Below are 14,805 nucleotides of genomic sequence, written 5' to 3'. Positions count from 1 at the left end.
TACATATATAACATACATATGTGGTCAAATGGTCTATATATAGTCTATATAGTCGTAATGCCGAAGACTTCTGAAAAGAAATGCTCATGAGCTCATGGAATATAATACCTGTTTGTTTATTCAGCTACTATTTAGAACTAACCTTACGCACAGTCTAGTTGCCCTCTTGACAGGGCTTATCGCCGACTTGCTATCAATGAAACGAAATGCCACCGATGTGAAGGTAAGTCAGCCACTGTGTATGCCAGAACTTCAATATTTTCACACTGTCCCGTTGGGTAATATGGTTGGAGATAATACATGTTGGCTGAATTAGCAAGCGGTAGCTATGTGTTATTTGCGTTAGCTGGGAGCAACAAGTGGGTGGGAATGCTTTCAGGTGAGACAAGGTATTTAATATGCTGTAATGAGAGTTTCTGTTGACATTGATAGCTCGCAGTCATATCGTGTATTCGAGATATTAGAAAGCCTAAATTGAACAGCAATCAAGTAATGAGTGTTGTTAGATTGGGGAATACAATGCTTCTTTGTTGTGCTTTATTCAGAATACACTTTTCACTTAGGGCTCTATATTACAATTTACATAAATATTTGTATAGAAAAGATTTAACAACAAACATTAAATATTTTATCATATTGTCAACGGAATTTCCGACCTTAAATGCCCCACTTTTCATATTGTCGCTCAACAAATATATATGGGTGTATATAGAACCATATATTTGTTGTCTTGATCGTATTTACTAATCCATCATCGTTCGGAGAGTTGCTTGGAATATGCAGTTGAGCCATTGAACTTATTGGCTAGCAGTGCAAGGATTTGCGGGAAACCTTTAACAACATCGATAAGCCCGCTACAGCTGGACGAGTTCTCTTATATTGAGGATCCACGCTTGTCTCCGCCCAGCACGTACTTGTTGAAGGCGGTGTTCAACTGCTCCATCAGTATGAAGGTAAGCACCGTGTGCGGGCCCAGACGGAAGTAGTAAGGCGTGAAGCCCTTCCACAGCGAGAAGATTCCCTCGTGCCGGGCCACCCGGAGTAGCACATCTGTTGTGCCCTTATACTCTGGCTTTCCGTCAACAATCTTCATGTTTTGGATGCGTGTCTTGGCAATATCCAGCGGCATCGATGCTATCGTTGTCAGCAGGCCGCTAAGCATGCTCGCACAGAAGTGCAGTTTGATGCCTTCCTCCATTTGGAGCGGCCCCGTACGGAAGTAGGTCTTGAATTGCGAGTAGCTAGCCAATTGGGTCATGTTCACGACCATGGCGCGACCAACTGTGGGCAAACAGCCGCGCCACAGCGCAGTCAGTCCCTCTTCGCGCGTAATGCGGGCCAGCGCATTTCCCACATTCTTATAGTTGCGTCGCTCAGCCAGAGGCAGACGTCCATCAGAGGTCATGCGAATGAGAGCCACTTCTGCCGGCGTGCCGATGAATGCACCACAGGCGCCGGCCACAGTTCCCATCGCCATGCTGGCCGCCACATTAGGATCGCGATTGAAGCGTGCCCGATACTCCTCATTGAGGTAAGTGTACACACCCAGACGACCAGTAGTGTAGGTTGCTTGCCTCAGCAGCGCTGCTGAAATACCCTGATAGAGGGCAAGGGGTCCTTCGCGGCTGATCACCGTCTGAATGCAGTGGAAGGAGTTACGAAATTCCTTTTTGCCGCTACCCGCTCCAGCGATTTGCATTCGATTCTTGACCAGATCCAGCGGCTGCACGCACAACGTAGCGCCCATTCCACTAGCACCTCCAATTAGATATTTCATACCTTTCGGAGGCGTCACCTTCTTGCTGGACTCCTTATCAGACATATTGCCAGCGGCTTTTCCGTTCACTTTCTGATTACACAACACAAAACGATTTGATTAAATGCACTCTGCCCTCTATCGCAATGCTCTCAATTACTTCCAGCTTACAGTTTCCAGTTGCGTTCGCTGCTGTCACTGCACTCGCACTGCTATTGCAATTTAGCTCCGCTCCCGTCGCTGTTATTGTTGGGAATGTGCGAAAAATTGTATTAATTTTATGCAAGCGCCTGGCTTTAGCTAAATTAATAATAAATTTTGCGTGCGGCCAGAGCGAGCAGCTGATACTGGCGGCGGGTGGCTACATACGTTCAGACACTTCCTCGTTTTATTTTTGCTTTTGCTCACAGACCGTTGTTTTTTTTCCAACCAACAGCCAACGGCCAACAGCTGCTTTCTCTTTGGCTCTTTGTGAATGTGAATCAATGTCACGGGCGAGTAAGTGTGTGTGTGTGTGTGTGTGTGTCGTCACAGAGCGCTTCTATTTTAGGCGTCACAATTAGTTCACGTGTTGCACTATTGCCTGCCCCAAATTACAGTTTGTTGTGCGACAGCATCTACACAAATTAATATGTCGCAATTGCAATGGACAAGAGCAAAACCGCGGTACAACAATAATAAATTGCATTTTTCTGCTTTAGCTGCTCAGCTGATGACGTGTACAGCGACGGCGCGAGAGAGAAACAGGGTTGTCAACAGCTTGTGCGGGCGACCGCATTCCATTTGTTGATAACGCATGCAATAAAAAAAATTCTATTTACACAAATTTATCAAGTACGATTCTTAAATATATATTTTCTTATTTAAATTGTCTTTACATTGTCTTTAAATAATAATTCTCATACATTGTGGGCGAAAGAGCAAAGTGTGTATCGGAACAGTTGCAAGTACCACTGTGGTTTTTGCCTCTCAGCTGCTTGCTCTTTTTGCGCTCTCTCTCTCTCTTGCTTTATGTCTGTCTCTTTGGTCAAGACGGTGTTGTTAAACACTGAACAGCTGAGCTAGTTTTACGTTCGCTGCCCATACAATTTAGCAGCTAAAGAGAATGCAACTAATTTAGATACACACACCTTCATAATTAACTAAACATGTGTATGTATGTATGTATATGAAGGCACAGTCGTAATATCTCTTGTTTATATGGCATCTTACATGCATGCATTTACACACAGCCAATCACATCTCTTGTTCATTTGCTTTGTTGCTCCCATTTAGGCATTCATTACCGGCTTATCGAGCCGCGCAATAAAAATGTTTGCCAAATTTTTATCATAATTGCTCTAATCACCTATGTAATCTATATATGTACATAGGTACTGATTGTGTGTAGTGATATTTTTTGGTATTCTACACAGCTCTTTGCTAATTAAACGTGCTGTGATATTATTCTGTAGACATGCACATAACATGTGTAGCTGCCTAAAGTACATAAGCATGCTCAAAAAGGTTACTGCGAGCTTATTTGATTATCTTACCTTATACTTTTTACACGATTTAGGTATTTTAGACGCTTGGGTAAATAAACAAACTCTACACGGAATAAAAATATACAGAGAGAGAGAGAGAGAGGTATGCATGGCTCTGTGATACCACGTATGTATGTACATATGTATATAAGTCATGTCGAATTGCTATATATTATATTACATGTATACCTATATAAACAAACAGGCCAGTATCATCTATAAATATAATAATAAATATATTTTTTCTGTATAAATAAAAATAAAATAGAGTTTTTATTATACACTGAATTTGAATGTCACTAGTTTAATATTATATATAGTCTTACCAGAACAAAACTATATAATACTTTGATTGCCAAAAGCATTTCTCACTTTTAAAGAGGTCGCGTATAATAAACGGATTTATTGATCAGAATAACGCTATTAACTGGCAATCATTTACAGGACTTACGCATTCTTTATTTCATATGAAATTATCATTATGCCAAAGCCATATTGTGTGTATATCGGGCTCGTATCGCTTGGCAGCATTCAATCATGCTGCGTCTCAGCATTTATCCAACAAGCCGTATTTCGCGCATTCGCGCTTTATTCAATCAGACTCGAGACTCGACAGATTGCCTGTCGTTGGGCTGGCATTGAAGCTGAAGCGATTTCAATTGAATTTAAGCGACAACGGCATTTTTCTGCTTTTGCGAGGGATTTTCGTGTTTTTTACAAGAAATCGAGGACGCACAAGGACAAGAGCAGAAATAAGAGCGCACAGTGTAAGCAATCAGACGATGGCCCAGCATCCAAAGAAGCGGCACAAAACACAAAAACTCTGGAACTGTCAGACGGGGTGGCTCCATGGATAAAACTACTCACACAGTGCCAAAGGCAAAAGGCCGGCAGCCAGCGCCAGCAGCAGCAGTAGTTAATATGGTCGCGAAGGCGGCAGCTCCTGTCACAAGCACACACTTACAAACACACTTACACCCACACACACTCGCACTTGGTCTCCATACACATATGCATTCAGTGTGAAGGACATTGTGAGTGAAATTCAATGCTTGGATCTTTTGGATGAGGCGCACTGAGGTTGATGCGCGTGCTGGAGGCATACGTAAGACTATTAAAGACAACATTATTTTATAAATCCCACATATAATATTATATTTTAAATTATATTTATGCATGTAATGTATTGAAAAATGCATAGGGTAAGAAGCTTAAAGATCTATCTTATATACATAGTTTAGCTTTTAATATTTGAATATCGAAGAAATATATAAAGTTTTTTTTGCTTATCACATCGAAGCAAATCTTGCAGTAAATAATTACATGTAAGCTCGGCTGACAGAGGGTAAACTTTATAGAATCTATTCGCAAATCAAATGCCCTAAAATCAATTGAATTTATGTTTCAAATTGTTCAAAACAGGATTCAATGGGGGGTGCCTTAAAAAGTTTTTTTCAACTCTGAATCTATATAGCTTTGCTCTAGGACATCGTTCAGCTTAGCCTTGAGGACCACGGAGAGCATCGCCATCAATACATGATGAGCGAGCGGCTTGTCCTTATTCACCTAGTGGCCTGCCTCATCGTTCAAGCGACGCTGGCTGGCCAATCAATAAAATTTCACGCTGCTGTAATCAAAGCATGTGATATTAGCGTAAAGTTGAATGAATCCATGTGCGGCATCGTCTCTGCCCGATCAGGCCAAGCCAATGGGCCAAAACCAAGTTCCAAAACAAGCCAGACAAACGAACTGCCATCGAGGTAACCCGGCAGCCGTGTGGCTTTCCTGTGAAAAGCTAAATTGATAAGGTCGCGTTCGTTATATCGAGACTCCATCATCGCTGAGCTTGCAAAGCCGAGTTGAATCAACAGTTCGTCGGCCGGCAGCCGCATCAATTGCTAATTTTAACGGCGTGCAAGCGTCGCAGAGGGGTAAGAAAATAATAATAAAAAACCTAAAAAAAAAGTTCATAATAAAAGAGAGAAAAAAATCAGTCATATACCACCAAGCTTCACCAAACAAGTTTCATTTGCATCTCGGGAAATTTATTTTTGTTCAACCCGCTTAGTGATGCGTTATGGCAAATGCCGCTGCCTCACCCAATCCGGATTGGCAGGTAAGCTGAGGCTTTGGCCACGAAATTTGGCAATGACAGAGATACGGGCTTAAATCGACTGGAAGATTTCTGGTGCGTGGCGAACGAGTTATTGAATTCGCCTCTCTGCCAACTCTGAGTCAGTCAGGGTATATTCTTGGCATGGAGTGCACCAAGCAAGTATCCTTGAGCTATGGGCAAAGGTCGTATTTCGCACGAGCAACTAACGCCTTTATTTTGTATTCCTTGGCACAGGCGCCGACTTAAAGTTTCATCTAGAGTTGAGCAATCGCAAAGGCTGCAGACGTCTCATGCCTTATAAAACATGCAGTTTCAGTATATTTTCATTAAATGAGCTGCTAATTGCAGGTATCGAGTGCTTAGTGGAGCTTAAAAGTAGTCAAGAATTTCATTTATATTGTTTTCTTAAAATATTTTCATTTTACTATAAGATAGTTCTCACAGTCTCGAGTATTTACGGAGGACTGCCGTTATTATAGATTAAGATTTAAGATTTAATGTGAACTCTTAACCTTCTATTTTCGACTCATTCAATTCAATTATTATAGATTAAGATTTAAGATTTAATGTGAACTCTTAACCTTCTATTTTCGACTCATTCAATTCCCACATCCCACACAATGCCATAAATCATTTTCAGCTAAGATACATAAGCATGTTGAATTATTTACATAGAATTGTGATTCATATTCAGTTTTCAGTCGTTTCGAGATCTAGGATATATTCCCTTCGCTGACTGCGTCTGCTTACTTTATTTACAGTCGCATATCGCTGGCTTGCAGTCTCCTGCAATGTCCTTAAGTTGACCTTAAGGGATCAGCCAGCAGCAATCCGCAAAAAACCGTCATACTCCACTGGCCTCAAATTGCTTTGCAGTGGAGCAGCTAAATTGTTGCCTGGCAGCTCCGCGCGGCTATTTGCAATATGCAAAATGCGACAAAATAGTTGAGGCCAGTTATACGCCCAGCCGGTTGACAGTTCGTGCTGCGTAAATAAACATTTAGCATTCCATTTGAGCTCGGTTGGCATGGCCGGAGAAGCTGCTGGAAGAAGAAGAAGAAAAATTCAGCAAAGTGTCTGAGAGGAGCAAGCAATTGGCGCGGGGCTAGTGGTACGGGCATTAGCAGCTAAGCCTGATTGTGAACTAAACACGCTAATGGCATTATAATTATCCCTGGGGCTCTCACTGCACACTCCGATTACCTGGCCGGCACCTCCCGAATGCAAATTAAAACTTTGCACAAAACTTTTCCACGCCACTTTAAGTCTGCTCGCTGCAAAGCACTGGAAAATTGCACTGCGGTCACCGCCGCCGAAACACATTTACCCCCCTCTGGGCGACCCGCCCTGCGCCAACCCATTGGGACACTCGCGAAGCGCCGCGTCGCGTCCACCAGTTGGGCGAGATCCTTTACATTAACGTATAATCAACATTAATGGAGCTGACAATGCGCTTCCGGAGACACGGACATGGACACGGACACAATACATAGCCGCACACAGTGGCAGACTGCGAGGCGCGCGGAGGGGAGTCGCAAGGAATGACACTGTTGTTGTGTCTGCTGGCCACCCGAGTGAAAGTGGTCCTTATTTTTAGCCAGTGCTCCACTTAGTCCAACATGGGGATTACATTCGCATCAGCTCAATGAGAAATTATGCGAGGAAAGATGCTTTTGTACTTGTGCTGCGTTGTCCATGCCATGCGCGATTCAGTTATCCGGTTACTCGACTCTCCGCGCCCCAAATGATAGCCTCTTTATTGGTTTATTGTATAAAAGTATCTTCACTTGGTTTATCACTAAATGCATACTGGCTGATCCACTAGAAGCCCTCAGCAGAGCTGCGTGTCAGCTGGACCAGGTTCAGGCCACCATTGCTACGTCAACTCAGGTCTCTGAACAAGCCTGACAATTTATGGCTGTGTGCGTGTGGCCATATAAATTAAAAGCAGCTCAGACTCGAGCCAAACAACCAAACCACTTTGAGCTGAAATATCTGGCTGTGGCTTCAGCTTGTTACTGAAGTCAGATTTAGATAAAAAGTTGAAATCTGTTGCGGCTGTAACTTGATGTGGCACTTGCTCCATAAATGTGGCTAGTCCGACATGCTGTCTGCAACTGAAACACTTTTGCCTTGCCCGGCGAACGACAAAAACAAAGCAAAAACCAAGAGGCATTCAGCACTCCCAAAGGCAGAAATGGGTGGCACCGAGCAGAGCCTACAAAATTAATGGTGCTAATGCCAAGTGGGTCTAGGCGAGTGTGTGTCAGTGTGCCCCAGCCTGGTCAACTCAATTCTGTGGCAGACGTCTTGTTACCTAAAACCACTTTGCAATATGAGCAGCCGACGGAAGTGTGCTCCTGACTTCAAGTGTTGTTGGTTGGGTTTACCAAAAAAGCCAAAGACAAAATAGCCAAAACCAAACCAAAGGGGTGTATTAGCTTGGGTATAGTCGGCTCATTGGCATTGGAGCAAAGCGAAGGCCAAGTAATCTAGTTGGAGTCAAATGGAATGATGTTAGCAAAACAAAAACTTATGTTCAATTAAAGTTAAATGTAATACGATAAATAGATATTAAAAATGTTTAAATATAAATAAGTATTAAAGTTTCTTAAGAAAGTTATTGACTAAAGCATGGCAATTTATGCTCGAGTATACTGCAGATTATACATACAAGTATAAATATGTATTAAATTCCCTAATGAAAGTTATTGAGTTTTATTAGACTTGAGTTTATACAACTTGGACCAAACTAGTCTGAGTTTTAAGTAGTTACAAAACTTGTTTTATTTCCATCATAAAAGTGTCTCACACACTTCATTGAATTTAAGTGCAGCCAAGTCTTCTAAGCTGGACAAATATACTCACAATCCACTTGAGAGAGGTATTTTCGTGTTCAAGAAGTCGCTGGCCGCAGACTCATTTTGGTTCTAAGCTACATTCTGAATCGACAGACAGTTGCTGTCGTCATTTTCAGCGGTGATTTATTATGCAGCTAGTTTTTATGCATGCTTTGGCACTGGAAATTTGTCGGTTCACTAGGCACAATACGTGATTGATAGCCCCCTAAACAAACGCCAGGGGCAACGGTTGGGTTAAATGTTTCCGAGTGGATCTGCCAACTGGTCAAATATTTGATTCCGAGACCTTGACCGGCATTAGTCATATAAATTGGCAAAGCCCAGCAAAGCAGAAGAAACACAATATTATATAGATATATTTGAATTCTAATTGACTTATTAAATGCATGTATTTATTGACCTCATCTGACCACATCTCACTTCAGTTGGTATCTGAAGCTCGGGTTTGTTATATTATAATCAATAAAGTAGACGTGATTCAACTCATATTCTTCATAGTTGTAAGGCAGAATCTGCAAAGAAATAATGTGAGTAGTGAATGTAATTTCTAGAATAAAATTAGTTGTTGAAATTATAATTTGTGGTGGACTATCGTCTTGTATCATTCCATTTTATAAAAACGAAAAGTTTTTGTAATTATTGTAATTAATGCTTAGCAAACATATACTTATCCAGATACGAATTTCGGAGTATTTAAGTATTTCCTCTGAGTTTTTAATGCTTAGCTCAACGATCACACACTAATTTTCACTACACTTCAGTTCAGTTCACCTCACTTTACTCTAATTTGTTACTTTGTTCTAAGTATTTTGTCTATATATTTCTTCTAAGTATTTTGTTTCAGTCATGAGGCCTGGACGACTGAAGAAATGCTGCAGCAGCTGCCCTTTATATAGGGCGACTCTCTCAACCTTAGTCGCGCTCAAGTGTAGGGCTCGTTGCAGTCGAGCCTTGTGGGACCAATGGGAACACTCTCTGCTGCTCTGCTACTACTACATCTCTCTATATATAAACACTTTAAATGATCCTCTCTAGTTCTTTTCATAGTCAGACAGAGACAGAGAGAGAGAGAGAGAGAGAGAGATAGATAGAGAGAGATAGAGAGAGAGAGAAAGAGAGAGAGAGAGAAAGAGAGAGAGAGAAAGAGAGAGAGAGAGAGAGAGAGAGAAAGAGAGAGAGAGAGAAAGAGAGAGAGAGAGAGAGAAAGAGAGAGAGAGAGAAAGAGAGAGAGATAAAGAGAGAGAGAGAGAGAGAGAGAGAAAGAGAGAGAGAGAGAAAGAGAGAGAGAGAGAGAGAAAGAGAGAGAGAGCAAGGGAGCGAGTGAGAGCGAGAGAGAGAAAGAGAGAGAGAGACGGTTGGATAGACAGGGAGACAGACAGATATTAAGACAAACGCATGGGTGCGTACGTGTGTGTGTGTGTGTGAAAGTGCAGATTCTTGTGTAAAGCAAAGAAGAATTTCCTCTTAATATTGAACTATTCTTTAAAGACAGAGAGAAGGCCAATGGTTGTCCCAGACAGATTCTGAGTCATATTTATAGTGCATGCCGATGGCGTTGAACTGTACATCTAATTTGTATATAAAATGTGGCCAGCGCCTCATTATGACTATTATTTCGGTCAATGTATTTATAGTCGCGCAAGTTAAATCTACTGGGACTTAAGGGCATGACATTTTGTAGAGCGAAACGCACAAAAATGAGGCCAAGCGGCTTTAACGGCTGCCAAAGCAGACGGCCATAAGGTCAATGCGGGGGCGGGGTGTGAGGGCGAGGGGCAGACAAGCGCAGCTGCAAACAATGGCATTTTAAAAGGCGAGGGCGGGAAAAACATCAGCGTATATGAGGCAGGCAGAAGGCAGAACTGAAAGACAACATGACGTTTGCGACGCCCACGCACACCGACACACACAAGCACACAAGCACACACACGCACACACACGCGCACATGGCGTATGCGTAATAACATTTTGCGTTACATTTGTTTTTTCCTTTTTATTGCATACCGCAAGGCGGCTCGTCTGGCTTGGCTCCTTTGTATTTCCGTTCCGACCAAAGCGCCACATTCCCGGCTAACGTCTCTGTTTATTTCTGTCTCAGTTTCAGCTTCTGCTTCGGTGGCTATTGCCCTTTGCCAGCCGCAATTTCCGTGCCATGTGGCACAGCGAATGTAAATGCCGCACGACAAATGCGAAAACTTTAAACTGCCCAGCAGATGGGTATCGCCACAGCCAAGCGGTTCTAGCCGCTAGCCCTGATGCTTTCTCTTCCTGGCATTATCGCACATAATAATTCCGTAAGTCATACGTAAGACACTAAACGGGGCCCATGTGCCTCGGGGCGCTTGCCAAGCTGCACGGGCCCCACTCACAAATGGAGTACCCTACACGCTTCCCATACGATTCATTCGATCTTTGGCCAGCCTATGGCGCTCAAGTGTAGCGCACAACGGGACAGCAATCAGTGGAGCGGCAGAAAGAAAATGCGACGCCAGAAATTGTGTCATTTTCATTTATCTGCGCATGTATTTGTAGCTGTGTGTGTGCCTTTATTTATGTCTCTGCTCGAACTTCATTGAATATAACTGCGAGCTGAACAGCAAATTCGCCAGCAGCAACAGCAGTAGGAGCAGCAGGAGCGGCAGGAGCAGCAGAAGCAGCAGAGCTGAGGCGGATGCCAATAAAACGGAAGCCGCGATTAAATACAAATAAGGCATTAAGTGCAAAGGCGCTGAGGCGCATAATACAAATTGCGACGCTTGCCAAGCAAGCGCAGGGAGGAGTGCTGCTCGGCGCAGACACTGTGGCGTTCGGCAAGGAGGAGGGGGACGCAGAAGCCGGAGGACATATTGAGAGTGTCGCACAAAACTAAATAAAAGGCTGATGGCTTTCACCTAATACCCTTCTTCAATTGATTATATTAGCTTTTAAGGCAGACATATATAAATTTAATTTGATTTTTGTAATTAAATGAGATTATAAATATATGGCTAATCTCTATTCTATCTGTGATTTAGCTCATCTATAATCCGCGTAGTAAAAAAGTACCCTATTTATGATGTAATTAAAAATAAAAATGTATGTATATTAATTCGTATATATGTATATACATATAGAAAGAAATATATATATATATATTTTTTTAAAATATACCTGTGTCTAAAAAACATAAATAATAGTATACTTGCATACTTCTGCCTTAGTTTGACTCTGACTAATTCAGAGAATTCAATGCACATTACAGTTCCAGAATGATTTTCCACGGTTGTCATCAGACAATAGTACAGCCTGTAAGTAGGCAACGGTTTTTTGTTAGACAAACTTTTTATTGGCTGGACAAGGAAGCTGTGCTACATATACATGCATACTATATACATATATATGTATGTACTCTTTTATACTGTCGCTGGACGCGCCTGTACGACACAATAAAAGTTCTGGCTATGGCAAGTTGCGCCCTAAGTGAGAATTAGCATAGAAACGAAGAGAAGCAGAAGCAGAAGCAGAAGCAGATAGATGGAAGAGTGAAAGATAAAAATGAAGCTTAATGGTCGCTGGGCTTGGGCTTTAAAATTTGTATGAATGGAGCAAGCAATTTACGTGCCATCCAATTTCGAAGAGTGCCAAAGTTGGCAATGATATCATATTCTATGCTCATATTTAGATATTCATCTCAATCGCTCTCCACTCGCCCTGACTCGAATTCGACTCGACTCGAGAGAAGCTTCCCATCTAGTGCTGCAGCAGCTGCTGGGGCTTGGTTAGCTGAACCGTTTTGCGGTTCATTTAATAATTCTGCTTCTTATTTACCTGGACAGCCAATTTTGTGTGTTCGGCTTTGATGCGTCGACAAGTGGCCGCTTAGCCTGCGGCCAATGGCATTAGCCATTAGCCAAACTGCGGACCAGAGCAGACCCGACCCACAGACCGGGTCGCCTTGACTCGGCACTTCAGCAAGCTAACGAGCTGCCATGGCAATTAGAGACGCCCACGTAGAGTTCGACTCTACATTGCAAATCATATGACTGCCATTTTTCCATTTCAAATTTATTTTCATTCTCATGCTGTGCTTCTTCTTCGTTTTTGCTTCTTTTCGTCTTTTGCTCGTCCTCTATTTTTTGCACACAATTTTGATTAGCAAGAAAAATCGCGACGTCAAAGTATTTGCCCAGTCAGCGCGATGTGAATAAGTCAACGATCTACGTGTTGTTGTTGTTGTTGTTGTTGTTGTTGTCGTTGCTGTCGATGATGATGGTAATCATGATGATCATCATAAATTGGCTTTTTCAGGTGTCTGCAACTGTGAGTATGTGTGTGTGTGTGTGTGTGTGTGTTTGTGTGTTTGTGTAGTAAGTGTCAAGTGCCCCGACACGGCTCAACTCAATGACTCGGCTTGCTTTCAATAATATTTATGCACTCGGCTTGTGTGCGAGTTCAACAGGGCATACATTTCCAATTAAACTGAAGCATTCAACTATAGCAACCGACATGCATACACACACCTACCCACCCATCCATACACACACACACACAGAGAGACACAACAATCACTTCGATTTTTGTTTTTTTTTTTTTCGCCATAGAAAGTTTTTTTGGGCCGTGAATTTTAGTTAAACTATTTTTGGGGTTAATGTCAGCAGCATATGTAGAGAAGAATTCGTTAGCAGATAATTGAAATAATAAAATACGAAATAAAAGAGTCGAAAGCAGGCCTATTCAGCTGCGTAAAAGCTCTAGCTAAGCAAGCCAAGGAACTTAGGTCAATGTTAGTCATGCCAGTCCTCTGAATACTATCCTCATGTCAAATTTGAAGAGGAGCCTCATCTCAGGCTGTGGCATGCTAGCCAGGGCAGCAAAAGCCGAATGGCCCAGGGCTCTTTTAATAGACGGCAGCGGAGGCTGCGGACTTGATTAGAATTGGCGGTGACATCGAATCGCCACAGACTTTGAAATGCTTAGGCCATGCATAGGCAAGCAGCTCATGTCAAATGGAGAGAGACATGCGACAGATGCAACAGTCCCACAGCAGAGTTGTCCATTTTCAGGAATTCACGTCACCTGAAGCAACATGTTTATTCGTGTGCTCGCAGTCGGTGCGTTGCCCGTGTCTGATCGAAAAACAATTTTGCATATTAAATGAAAAACGTCAGCAGCGCTCATCAACGTTGGCCAGGAGGAGCTCTTAACTGATTTCCGTTCAATACATGCAGCTGGCGAGCACGTAGACATATCCTCTCAACAGTTGTCAAATTTATTCGGAAGTTCATCAAATTCCTGTTCCCGTTCCTGTTCCTCTTCACTTCACGCAGCATGCAACAGTTTGTGAAAGCGGAACTGGAATTGCAAAAGGCATTTGCAGAGTGCGTAAAATGCCGAACGCATGTCAAAGCGTTTAATATATGTCAATTTCTTTGCCAACATGTACTGCAATATGAGCTTGATGTTGGCTTACCTGCGGTCCACATCAGATTCTGATTAAAAAATATTCATTGAGTGAGGCAAATATTCATTTTGATATGTTTTTACTTCAGGTTTGGTCATGCACATCAAACGAAAAGAGACAAAAATTCAGAAATAAAATTTTGCTCCATATTCGAAGTCAGTTGCATCAGATAATATATTATAATATGTGATATGCAGTGGCAAATCGTTGACTTGATTCAAATTGAAGTCTTTGACAAAAAGTCAGAAATATATTTTTTAAATTGTTTGTATTTTTTTTATTTTTAAATTTTTAAAATTGAATTATTTATTTTATTTGTATTTTTTTGAGGCATAGTTCAACATTTATTTATCTTGGAGTTTCAGCGAATAAAATTACACGTAATAAATAATAGCCTTCATGAGCTCAAAGAGGTAACTGATGATATATATATATAGATGAGATATAGAGATATATACGAAGTAAGTCGGCCAATTCAATTAGAATTATTCATCGATTATCGACAGCCTCGCTAGGCCCCGGAGCACAATGCGTCAATTATGAGCAGAGGCCTCTTCCGAGATTCCCAGCGTGTCTGCCAAATCGCCTGCAGCATTGGTAATGAATGACAGCTCGCAGTTGGAGCGCGAGCGCGAGCTGATAAAACGATGAATGATGGTTGCCAGCATTGCCGTTGCAGCTGCCTTAGTAATTGTTGCTGTCGAATTGATTAAAATTGGCAGCGGAAAGCAGATCGCGACTGACTTCGCTTAGGCATGGAATAGCCAAACAGCTGTCATCAAGTGGAGCGACAAGCGACAGGCCGTCTCCCAGTATCCTGCCACAGCAATGCATTTTGAGTGCCTGTAGTATGGGAATCAACATGTGCATGCATGCGCTGCTGTCAGTGTGCATGTGCGTGTGTTTCTGACGGAAAAACAATTTCGCATGTTAAATGAACAATGGCGGAATCAAGGCGCACGTTGATGATGGCCAGGAGGAGCTGCTAACTGGTTTCGGTTGCGAGTAAGGGGAGTACACACACACACACACACACACACACACACATGCAGCTATCCACAGTTGTCAAACGTATTTTTCACTTATGCAACATGCTACAGTTGCGA

General features: G+C 42.3%; 1 protein-coding gene and 1 long non-coding RNA gene across 3 annotated transcripts; both read right to left on the bottom strand.

The window, feature by feature from the left end:
* Window positions 1-507: 507 nt before the first annotated feature.
* LOC108608986 (mitochondrial 2-oxoglutarate/malate carrier protein) lies at window positions 508-2,490 on the bottom strand. 2 transcript variants are annotated; one of them, XM_089462685.1, is made up of 2 exons: window positions 1,917-2,490; window positions 508-1,849 (listed from the first exon to the last, which is right to left on the bottom strand). In XM_089462685.1, exon 2 carries the CDS (start codon window positions 1,820-1,822, stop codon window positions 875-877), a length of 948 nt encoding a protein of 315 aa, XP_089318811.1. In that variant the 5' UTR covers window positions 1,823-1,849; window positions 1,917-2,490; the 3' UTR covers window positions 508-874. The 2 variants fall into 2 exon arrangements, with proteins under 2 accessions (XP_089318811.1, XP_089318812.1); XM_089462686.1 differs by having other exon boundaries at window positions 1,928-2,490.
* A 1,986-nt stretch (window positions 2,491-4,476) lies between these two features.
* On the bottom strand, window positions 4,477-9,249 carry LOC149270552 (uncharacterized). The gene is made up of 3 exons (XR_016268640.1): window positions 8,267-9,249; window positions 7,716-7,890; window positions 4,477-6,441 (listed from the first exon to the last, which is right to left on the bottom strand). It is a non-coding gene; the product is annotated as an uncharacterized LOC149270552 (long non-coding RNA).
* Window positions 9,250-14,805: the final 5,556 nt, after the last annotated feature.

This window comes from Drosophila arizonae, chromosome 2 (genome assembly GCF_054131065.1).
Source record: "Drosophila arizonae isolate 15081-1271.41 chromosome 2, UAZ_ARI_1.0, whole genome shotgun sequence".
NCBI classification, from domain to species: Eukaryota; Metazoa; Arthropoda; class Insecta; order Diptera; family Drosophilidae; genus Drosophila; species Drosophila arizonae.
This window is presented reverse-complemented; position numbering and strand designations above follow the sequence as displayed.

Coding starts and splice junctions, on each gene's coding strand:
- LOC108608986 (XM_089462685.1), bottom strand. CDS start 1,822: ATGTCTGATAAGGAGTCCAGCAAGAAGGTGACGCCTCCGAAAGGTATG.